The sequence below is a fragment of the Cetorhinus maximus genome, chromosome 11 (assembly GCF_964194155.1).
Source record: "Cetorhinus maximus chromosome 11, sCetMax3.hap1.1, whole genome shotgun sequence".
Lineage (NCBI taxonomy): Eukaryota > Metazoa > Chordata > Chondrichthyes > Lamniformes > Cetorhinidae > Cetorhinus > Cetorhinus maximus.
This window is the reverse complement of record NC_135889.1, coordinates 114,782,005-114,794,176: the sequence shown is the minus strand read 5'-3', so window position 1 is coordinate 114,794,176 and position 12,172 is coordinate 114,782,005. Positions and strand designations below refer to the sequence as shown.

Genomic DNA, 12,172 nt, shown 5'->3' with positions numbered 1-12,172 from the left:
AGTGTGTGATGGATGGGGTGAGGGGGGAGAGGGGTGGGTGGGGAGAGGGGTGGGTTGGGGGGTGTTGGTGAGGGGAGGCGGTTAGAAATGGGAAGGGTTCCTGCCCCTTGATGTAAAAGTCAGGGGTGAGTCTGCCTCTGCTTGGCCAGCTCATTTCACCTCATAGGTATTTAAATGATGATTAAGTTGTTAATTTTCTTGAGGCTGGACTTTCCCCGACCCCCCATCGGTGGAGGAAGTCCCACTTCTGAGAGCTTTCAATCAATCAGATGACTGGCACCTCTCTGGTCCTAGCAGTGCCATTGGGCCACTGCTGAGACTGCAACCAGTCCTGAGAAAGAATGGAGCAATGGGGCCCAACCTGTAAGGTAAGCCTGGGTCTTGCCCAGGGTGGATATGGCAGGATTTGGTTCCAATGGGCACAGGGGGCCTTTAAAGGAGGAACCCATCTCCCACCTTTGACCAGCTACCAACCTGACCAGTGATAACTGCCAAGTTGCACACTTGGATGTGGGCCTCTCCGCCATGGATTAGGCCCCAGCGGCAGCAGGAGGAGGCCCTTGAGTAACCATTAATTGACTCCTGCCTGCCTACCTGACCCTGAGGCACCATAAAATCTAGCAGTTTGTTTGAAAAAGAGCAAGAATAGACAGTCAGAGAGAGACACGGGCAGTCAGAGAGACTAAGTTAGATAGAAGGAGAGAGACGCACAAACAAAGATGAGAGAGAGAGAGATTTATAAGACAGGGTTTTTATGAAATGTATTTACTATTTTATGAAATCAGAGACTTGAACAATTAAATGGATTAGAAATTATACATGACCTAACAAGTGTCGGATTTCATTGATTTGGGTAATGGACGAGAGGGACAGAGCAAGAAAAGATCACAAGAGCAAGACAGAGAGAGTAACAGACAGGTCATAGAAAGTGGAATTTTTTTTACCAGTCACAGGAATCTGCAAATCATCTTGCAATTCAATTTATGGCATTAGTTATAGTTCAACAATAAAGGGGAACATTACTGAAAGCACAGGTGATTCTATGCAGTCACTGTTGGATTTGTCACTTACATCATACTGCCTCCAGCACTTAACCAGCACCCTGCTTACTACCGTCCAAAACACAAAGGATGGAGGCTTGAAGCTATTGGGCTTTGTACCAAACATCCTACTGGCAGATAACCCAAGGTTTGTAAATTCAATTCTCTGATGATTCACGAGCCAGAGTTACATCATTGAATTCCTTCTTAACTCGCTGCCTGCCATACTGGTTTCTGTCCAATACTTCCTCCTCTGTCATCAGGCTTATTGTCAGAGGCATCATTCTCTCGTGCCTTGGTCACTCTGCAATCTCAAAATCATCTATCTGAGCTGAATTCTGCTCAATGCGGAAATACTTTTGCTGCCTATCAAGGTTTTTTAAAAAAAAAAAATCATAATAGAAAGAGTAGAATGGTTTCTGTGTTTTTTTTTCATGTGCAGCCATCATTATTTTCTTCCCCTCCTCTTCAAACACTAGTTCATACTGGACTGCTAATTCTCAGCACCCGCTTCCCCCGACACAACCATCCCTCAGGTGTGAGGTTAAATATTGTGCATGGTATTCATTATAATCTTTCATATTTCAGGTGGATGAGTTCCAGGTTGTGGACAGAAATCAGTGAACATTGGGAGTCGTGTCTTCATCTACAGTGATTTCCTGGAACTGGATGGATTAGCTTCAGGGATCAGAGAGGAGATTTCCAGTTTTCCTTTCCTAAATTGGCCTCGTTTTTCTTTGCCTCTCCCAAGAGAAGGAGGGGTGGGGTCATAGGGTGTGCAGCATGTCGGTACTGGGTAAGCAGGGTGAACTAGCTGACCTCTTCCTGGCCACATTGTGGTCAGTAGAATATGGTGCACGTAGACATCATATGCTGCTCACAATACCACTTGGGGGTGAGGTGCTTGTGCTTGGGGTCCACTCCATGAGGGCTCAGATCCAAGCTCTCCATAGGACCTGGAATGCCTCAGTAGGATTTGCCTTGGACCTCAATTGTAAAAGCTCACAGTTTGCGTAAATAGCTTCTCTTTTCTCACTTCATTACCTAATCCAAAGTCACACTTTGTAGTTTCCCCAGGGTATCCACAATGTGGCATGGGGGCCATAATAAAGCACAAAGCTCAGAGTAACTCCTAAAACATGATGGACTTATTTGTCTTAAAATGAGCTGACTTCCTGTTGGCCAATGAACTTTGAAGGTGAGCGCCTTACCTCCAATGAGTGCAGAATCCATTCCGCTGCTGCCACTCACAGTTGTGTCTCCTGCAGGAGGAGTTACTGCAATAAAGCACATCAGAGAATCAGTCCACTTAAATATCATTACTGGAGCCTATGGCCAGTTTAGAGGAGCCAACACAATGATCATTAAGATCTTGACAAATCTGCTGTCGGAACTCTAGTCCCCCCCAAGAGATACATCTGGATAAAGAAAGCTCTCTTGTCCATATGCATCAGTCTCACCGTTTGGTACACTTTTTCAGTGTAAAGGTTCTGGGTTCAAGTCCCATTCTAGGACTTGAGAATGTAATCTAGGCTCTCCGGGCTGTTTCCAAATGACGGCTGTGTTGTTGATGATGCCATAATGTTGCAGAGGTATTAAACGACATTCCTATTTGCCAGGTTAGAGAGCTCTGGGCATCATTTAAAGGGGAGAGTTCCACATGTCCTGGTCAACATTCTCCCCTAAACCAATATTGCCAGAAAGAAGTTATGTGATCATTTGTCTCTTTTACTATTTATGTTGATTGACTGCCATGTCCACCAATTTCATTTCAGGTGTCATTATAATCCATTGCTGTAAAGTGTTTCGGGAGGTTATGAGGGTAGGTCATATCAATGTTCTGGTCTCCCCCCACCTCTCCCATATGGTTAACCCAATCTCACCCTCTTCTCATTACACCATTGAGCAGCCTCCTGGCCACCCATTCAATCTGAACCTTTGTGCAAAGACAGACTTTAGAAATCTGTCAGAGAATGAAAAAAGAATCCTCTCCAGTCAGCAGTAATGCTGCAGCATCTCACTGGGGGTCAGGGGTGGAGGGGGTGGGTGTAAAATGGGGAAGGTTATTTTTATTTTTTCACGGGATGTGGGTATCGCTGTCTAGGCCAGCATTTTTACTGCCCATCCCTAATAAGGGTGGGGTGGTGGTCCCCCTTCCTAAGTTGGGCATAGATAAAAGTTGACAGGAAGTGCATGCACACGTAAGATTAGATCACAGCAACAACAACTTGCATTTATATAGCGCTTTTAACATAGATAAAGCATTCCATGTCACTTCACAGGAGTGAAACAAAATTTGACACTGAGGAGATATTAAGCAGGTGAGGTGATGATCTGTTTTAAGGAGTGTCTTAAAGGGGGAGGGTGGGGGGGAAAGAGAGAGAGAGAGAGAAAGAGAGAGAGAGAGAAAGAGAGAGAGAGAGGGAGGGAGGGAGGGAGAGAGAGAGAGAGACGGGTTAACCACCTGAAATGTTACCTTAGTTTCTCTCCACATATGGTGTTAAACCTGGCGAGTGCTTCCAGCATTTCCTGCTTTTATTTCAGATTTCTATCATATGCAGTACTTTGCTTTTGTAGGAAATTAGATGGAGTGACAAATGTTAAGTGAAAACATAGGTGGGAATGGGGGGGAGGGAAAAATATATTAAATGATAAAACTTTATGGGATTAGAAGAGAAAAAAGAGACTTAAGAATTCAGACACAATTTTTCTTTTGAAATGAAACTGTGGTATATCCTTTGTGTGGTGTTTCCTGTCATCTGCGTTTGCTCTCATCCTCTCCAGATCTCTCTAACTGCAAAATCTAATGATTTCTAGAGGCAAACACACACTAAGCACAGTAGTTTCCAGCAGGGCTGGATTTTTACAAAGTTCCTGAGACGATACATTCCTCAGAGAGATACCCATATTAATATTATCATAACAAAGCAGGTTTCATTTACATACAGGCTGGAAAAGGGATAAGATATAATAGATATAGTTGCCTAAATCAGAATACAACAGGACAAGTGTTAGACAGAAATATTCTCAGCTGAGCAAGATTTGCATGTGTTCTTTGTGGTGAATTTGACTCCTGCCTCTAACAACTAATGCATGGTTTCCACAGAAGTCAGTTGATTAAAATACCCACAGGGGATCAGCTGAGAATGATAGGTTTTAAATAGTTTACAATATGCACACATCACCGGCAAGACCAGCGTTTATTATCCAACAAGTTGGAGAAAGTGATAGCGAGCTAGCTTCTTGACAACTGCCTGGCTTGCTAAACTATTTCACTTAAGGGTCAACCACATTTCTGTGGGTCCAGTGTGATATATAGGTCACATCGGGTGAGGATAGCAGTTTTCCTTCTCTAAATGGCATTAATAAACCAGATGGATTTTTACAACATGCCATGAGTCCTGCTTTTTAAATTTCAGATCTATTAAATTAACTGAATTTAAAACTAAAATTGCTATGGTGGGATTTGAACTCATGTCTCTAGATCTAAATCGTTAAACCCAGGCCTCTGGGTTACTAGTCCACTTACGTAACCACTGGGCTACCATCCCACTAGTGGCGACAATGCCAGAAACAAAGGCAAAGGGTTCTAAATGGAACCCCCTTTTTCAAGAGAAGCGAATAAAATCAAACCATTTTGACCAACTTAACGTCTCAACATTTTGTTTCTACCGCTTTAGCCGCCTTCACTATACTGAATTTGAGTGTATGTGGGACTTGTTGTATGTAAGTTTATGGATGCAAGTTATAACAACTTATGCTCCTAAGGCTCAGCCATTTCTTCGAATCAGTTTCTCTAATAGGGTCCACTTTGCTCAAGCAAGTTCTAAAAATTCCAAAAAAAAAGGAGCAAAGTAGAAGAATGGTCATGGTCATTAAGAAGTTTGTCCCGTTATTTTTTTGCTCTCTTCCTCTCCCACCTCCAACATGCATTTCCCCAATTATGCTTGCCCCGCCTAACAAAAATGGCTAGACAACTTGTCTGTGCCACCCCTGCAATATGAGTGACAGGCACTAATAGGCATCTTTTAAAAGTTTTAAACATTAAAAAAATAATTTACTTGAAAACGTTAGTGTACAATGTAACTCTCCAATGGGGTACTGTAGAGTTTTAATTCTTTAAGTAGTTATAGTAATTATAATTTTGATAAACATAGGACTGTAGCTTTAAGAATAACACTGTGTTGTAAGATCACATGATCTCTGTAAACCAATGGGTTAGTAGTGTGGGGAACCTCTGGGGGAAGAGTTCTTCTTTAGTTATAGAGTTTGATGCACACATGCAGTTGCTGCTCCTGTCTTGTAGATATAGTTAAATGTGTCCACCAAGAAAAGTTGCCTGGAAGATCAATTCTATAACAAACTGGTGATGAGGATAAATCAGATCTGGTACTGTACCTCACCAAGCGATTGTGGGTATCTAAGATAATCAAAAGGAAAAGATGATATACTCATCCGAGATGCCACAGTTTGGCAGAATCGATCCTTTTGAACCAGCCACAGACGATTGGTCTCAATATATAGAACGTCTTGCGTTCTTTTTTCAAGGCAACGAAATCACAAGGGAGGAAAAGAGAGCGATCCTCCCGAGTATTTGTGGGAGCAAGACCTATGGTTTAATTTGAAACTTGATGGCCCCCAGATTTGAAGGCCTTTGGTGAATTATTAGGCCTCGTTAAGGGACATTTTTAACCCAAGCCCTCAAGTCACAATGCCGAGGTTCAGGTTCAATTCATGGAATAGAGCCCCGGGGAAGACCATTGCTACCTACGTGGCGAAATTAAAAGAACTAAATGAAATGTTGTGATTTTGGTGAAACCCTGAATGATATGCTTGGAGATCATTTGGTCTGTGGCGTGCAGCAGGATACTATTCAGCGAAGTTTGCTGGCTGAAGTGAATCTTGATTTTAAGAAAGCATTAGAAATAACGCTGGCGATGGAAAATGCTGCAAGTGATTCACACGCGATTTAAAGTGCACAAAATGGCACCGTTCTCCTAATTGGACGAGAACAGTCAGCCAAAAGTGGCGCATAAAGCTGGGACTCCACTGCGAAGCGGGAAACAGCCCCCGCTAACCGAAAACTCAGAAGAAACAGCTTAACAGCAAAGTTGAAAACTATTTTTTATCGCTATGGGAATAATCATACTAACGATTGGCAATTTAAAAAGGTAGAGTGTTATTTTTGTCACAGAAGTGGACACATATTGAAACATTGCAAAGTGAGATTTAAACAGGCCTCCAGGCAACAATCAAAGTCCAATGAAGTATATGGTGTAGAAGAGCCAGAAACAACCAATTCTGACATTTATTCATTATTCAACATGAAAATTGGGAAGACAGAGCCAATTATTGTCACAGTGCAAGTGAATGGTTAAACCCTTAAAAATGGAAGTAGACATGGGTGTTTCTACCACTGTAATAGGAGAACACACTTTCAGATATTTAAATAAAGGTGATTAACAGTTAAATTTGGAACAAACATTTGCCAAGTTGAAAACGTATACAAGCAAAGAAATTCAGGTTAAAGGTATCACCAGAGTAACTTGTTCATTATAGACACCAATCGGCACAACTAGCAGTGATGGTATTAGAAGGCAGAGGAACAAGCCTTCTAGGTCGAAATTGGTTGAGGGAAATTAACCTTAATTGGCCAGTGAGATTTAAAAAGGAAGCAGGAAGAGTTCCTGAGTTGGAAAAGGAACAAGGCAAGGTACTTCAGAAAGAGCCTGGAGAGTCCAAGGACCGCAACTGGATGAAAAAGGACTGTGTAGCCATTCAGCAACCTGAAGAAATGAAGATTGTCTTAAACAACAACATGGGGAAGAACAGCAGAAGAAACCCAAGGAGACTCTGCTGAATGACAGAATTCAAGACGAAGCGAATGAGCTTCACAAAGAAAAGGAAAACCTGTTGAAAGACCTTCACACACGACAAGGATCCCTCAGGTCAAAGTTTTTGCCTCTAAAAATTATGAAGAGAAACAGGAAGAATTTAACACCTCTGGACAAACTGAAGAACCAGTTTGCAGAGAAGAAACAGCAATATCAAAGGTTCCAGGAGGAAGCCAACAGATACAATAAGGAGACAGAAGAGCTGAAGAATCAGTTGAAAGAAGCCAAAGAGGCTTTTAAAGCAAAAGTCATAGAACTTTCCAAGAAGAGAGTAGATAATGAAGTCATGGGTAGCTCAACTACTGAACAAAGACAAGTTGAGATTGCATCTGAGAGAAGTCTGGCTGACAGTAAAGTCTAAAAGAAAACAGAAACTAAATTCTGTGGTAGAAAGAAGAAGACACGTAGAATTACTGATGAGGCACTGTCTTTGAACAGGACTCAGCCTGATACTTCCCAATTTGGAGGGGGATGGTGGAGAAAAGTCAAGGGAACCAAAAAGTGACTCATGATTTGCATGGCTATGAGCGACAATTTACTCTTGGAGAAGTAGCATATGTAAAGAATTTCGGTGGAGGACCGAAATGGTTACCTGGTAAAGTAAGCTCTATGATTGGACCATTGTCATACCACATGGAAGTGGAGGGCTGGATCACCCGTTAGCATGTGGATTATTTAAGAAAAAGAGAGAGATATCCCAACAAAATGATGTTCCACCTGTAACCAATGCTGAACCAGTGACGTTGCTCAACCAAGGAGAGAAAGGCCTGATGTCTCTGTTGGAGTGGATGACACTGAACTGCCTGTGCCTAATGAGGTACCCGATGTTAATGCGGTTCCAGGGAATGTGGTTCCTGCAAAAGAATCGGAAGTCGTGGAACTGTGACGTTCCACACGGATCAGGAAACCACCTGAAAGACTGAGCTTGTAAGTTCATGACCTGTGTAAATGTTGTAATGTCATGAGATAAATATCCTTGTAAATACAAAATGTACAAAAACGTTAAATGGGGGAGGAAGGTAGTAATTATAGTTTTGATAAATGTAAGACTGTAGCTTTAAGAATAATCCTGTGTTGTAAGATCACATGATCTGTGTAAACCATTGGGTTCACAGCGTGGAGAATCTCTGGGGGAAGAGTTCTTCTTTAGTTATGGAGTTTGATGCACACATGTAGCTGCTGCTCCTGTCTTGTAAATAAAGTTAAATGTGTCCACCAAGAAAAGTTGCCTGGAAGATCAACTCTTAAATAAGTTATTTAAAATTAGTTACTCACAGGTGTTGTATTGACGTTAATTAAAAATGCTTACTTTTTGATAAACTTTCAGCAGCATTAATGAAAGCACCTACACCACATGGACTGCAGCGGTTCAAGAAGGCAGCTCACCACTACCTTCTCAAGGGCAATTAGGGATGGGCAATAAATGCTAGCCTATCTAGCGACACCCACATCCCATGAACAAATAATTTAAAAAACTGCACCAGATTACCACTCTTAAAATATATCAAACATTTTTTTTTAATGCATGGAGAATGGTATCAACATCCTGGGGGCTACCATTGACCAGAAGCGGAGTTGGGCTAGCCACATAAATACTATGGTTAAAGAGCAAGTCAGAGGCTAGGAATCCTGCAGTGAATAACTCATCTCCTGACTCGCCAAAGCCTATCCATCTACATAGCACAAGTCAGGAGTTTAATGGAATACCTCCCACTTGCCTGGACGAGTGCAGCTCCAACAACATTCACAAAGCTCGACACCATCCACGACAAAGCCGCCACTTGATTGGCACCCCGTCCACAAACATTCGCTCACTCCACCACTGATGCACAGTAGCAGCCGTGTGTACCATCTACAAGATGCACTGTAGAAGCTCAACCAAGGCTCCTTAGTTAGCACTGTCCAAACCCACAGCCACTACCAACTAGAAGGACAAGGGCAGCAGACACATGGGAACACCACCACCTGGAAGTTTCCCTCCAAGTCACTCACCATCCTGACTTGGGAATATATCATCGTTCCTTCACTGTCATTGGGTCAAAATCCTGGAACTCCCTCCCTAACAGCACTGTGGGTGTACCTACACCACAGGGACTGCAGCAGTTCAAAATGGCAGCTCACCACCACCTTCTCACGGGCAATTAGGAATGGACAACAAGTGCTGGCCTAGCCAGCGATGCCCACATCCCATGAACAAAATTTTAATAAAGAAATAACACCTACATTCTAATACGCTGCCCTATTGTGCTGGTTCAAAGGCAGATGTTAATTGTAACTTCACTTCGACAAAGCACGATTCTGAGTGCAATTTGCATCCAGATTTGCTGACTGAGCCCAAAATGGCAACTCTACTCTGAACAATCTATGGAGTATTGGTTAAACTTCCTTCATTATGCACAATACCATTTTGTTCTCAAATAAACTCTTGTAACCCATCTAATTTTCAGCTCAGTCAAGGCATTTGGCAAGTATTAGAGACTAGGCCAATGTTGGAGCTCTTGTGCATAGATGTGATAGCTTGTTCTGTTATGTCCTTAAACTTTAACTCCTTCAATATCTATCTCCACTGGCCAGTTGGTTACTAACTGGGAGCATAAGCTTTCCAAAATGAACAAAGAGAGGCTTGGACAATGTTTCTCCTCATGCAGTGGGGTGGTTTGGATATGAACTGCTAGAAACAGGAGTGGAGCTGGAATCCATAAAACTTAAAAAAATTCCACTTCCTTTATTAAACATTGTAAGGGCATCAAAGGGGTGGGATATGGACTTAATTGGATAACTTCAATGATTTAATACATGCTGTGCTATAAAGTGTTACAATCAGAAAACACACATGGCTAAAGAGACTCAGGTGACAGCCACCAGTAACATCACATACTTCAAAGTACACTTGATAATGACTTAAAAGTTCTTCGCTGAAGATTGATTTTGGTAAAGGATGTGGGCATCATCAGCGTTTATTGCCCATTCCTAGATGCTCTGGATATATGGTAATGGCCCACCTTCTTCTTGAGGCACTGGGTAGCAATTTGACGTAACTGATTGGTCACATTGGATATTAGCCCCATATTGGACAGATTAAGATGGCAATTTCCATTCCAAAAAAGAGGTTCGTCAACCAGTGGGTTTTAAATGAGAATCTAGCAACTTCCTGGCCATTTAATGATGCAGGCTTCTTATCTCTAGATTTAAATTTGTTACTTCACTTTTCGTTTTAAAAAATTAAAATTTTCAAACTGCCATGGTGGAATTTGAACTCACTAGACCTCTAGATAACTACCACCACTTTAAACATTCACACTCTCCACCAGTGATTCACAGTAGCGGCAGTGTGTACTATGTACAAGATGCACTGCAGCAACTCACCAAGGCTCTTTTGACAGCATGTTCCAAACCCGTGACCTCTACCACTTTAAAAGAACAAGGGCAGCAGACGCATGGGAACACCACCACCACCTGCAAGTGCCCCTCCAAGCCACACGCCATCCTGACTGGGAACTATATCGCTGTTCCATCACTGTCACTGGGGTCAAAATCCCGGAACTCCCTCCCTAACAGCACTGTGGGTGTACCTACACCAGAAAGATTGCAGCGGTTCAAGAGCCACAGCACACCACCTCCTCCTCAAGGGCAATTATGAATGGGCAATGAACACTGGCTTTGCCAGCGAAACTCACATCCCAAGAATGGATTAAAGAAAGTCAAATACCATATCCACTAGTCTCTCATATCCTATTTACAACAGTTCTATTGAAAGTGATACATGCAAGTCACAGTTTCATATTGAGTTCCCTCATCTACACCCTGGCGCATGATATTCTTTCCAAAATATAGTGATTTTCACCTGGGAGCTTGCCTTGTTTTCCCATTCTGTTCTTTTCAAGTGGGTGTCAGGACCACAGCAATGGACAGTAGCCTCTCACTTACCTATCATGTGTCTTGTGAAGTGATATCATGTTACACAATTGACCCAGCAGTGACAAATTTATCATTAACTGTATAGTATCTTCTAAAACCATATGTTGCAACTTCCTAAAATGATTTTTAGGTAAAGGAAGACCTTTGTATTGTACCCAGCCCAGAAGGTGTCCAATCCAATTCAATTGGATTCCCAGTCATTTCAGCATTAGTTGTTTATAATTCTTCTGGTCATAAAAGAAACAAAATATTAGGAAGGGTTTCTACTTCTGACAATTACCAACTGTATGTTTGCCATGTAAGCACTGGATGGGACCTTGCAGCACTGACTTTTACGATTGAAGAGGCTACTAACATTTGCTAGGCTGACGCTCTAGTGTAGTACCGAAGGAGTGCCGTGCTGTCAGAGGTGCCATTTTTTGGCAAGAAGTTAAATCATTTTCAGTTGGGTGTAAAAGATCATGGAAGAGCAGAAGCGTTCTCTTGGTGTTCTTGATCTCTCAACCAACACCAGAAAAACAGATTATCTGATTATCAAATTATTGTTTGTAGGACCTTGATGTGTCCGTGATTGGAACCCATCTACCACTTTAAACATTCACTTCCTCCACCACCGACGCACAGTGGCAGCAGTGTGTACCATCTACAAGATGCACTGCAGCAACTCGTCAAGCCTCCTTCGATAGCACCTTCAAAACCTGCGACCTCTGCTAGCTAGAACAACAAGGTTAACAGGCACATGTAAACACCACCATCTGCAAGTTCCCCTCTAAGTCACACAACTTCCTGACTTGGAATATAAATTGCTGTTCCTTTACTGTTGCCGAGTCAAAATCCTGGAACTCTGTCCCTAACACTGGGTGTACCTGCACCATACAGGCTGCAGCAGTTTGAGTAAGGCTCACTGCCACATCTCAAAGGCATTTAGGGATGGGAAATAAATGTTGGCCTTGCCAGTGATACCCATGGACAAATAATAGAACAATTGGTTGCAACATTTCATACATTACAACAATGACTAAACTTCACAAATACTTCATTGGCTGTATGGCACTTTGGGACACTCGAGGCTGTGACAAGCGTTATAGAAATGGAGGTCAGGTCTGGTTTTTTTTAAAATGGGTACTTGGCTGGGTGCTTGTCAGCAGCTGTAAAATCACCTGACAGAGAGTCAGTCAGTGCTTGCAAGAAAGGAATTCTATAGGGATAATCTACCCTTACTTAGGAAGAGCTCAGTTACCCCTGTGGCGGTCAGTACAGCTCAGCTCCCAACTGCCTCAAACATAGCTCAATTGCTTTCACACTGTGCAACAGCTGTGG

General features: G+C 42.4%; 1 protein-coding gene across 2 annotated transcripts in view; it reads right to left on the bottom strand.

Annotated features, from left to right (window-relative positions):
- Nucleotides 1-12,172, bottom strand: part of gypc (glycophorin C (Gerbich blood group)) — a 92,401-nt gene that overhangs the window by 7,571 nt on the left and 72,658 nt on the right. For both annotated transcript variants that reach the window (XM_078552605.1, XM_078552606.1), the window contains exon 3: nucleotides 2,252-2,317. In XM_078552605.1, coding sequence (XP_078408731.1) covers nucleotides 2,252-2,317 — 66 coding nt within the window. The remainder of the gene's footprint in view (nucleotides 1-2,251; nucleotides 2,318-12,172) is intronic.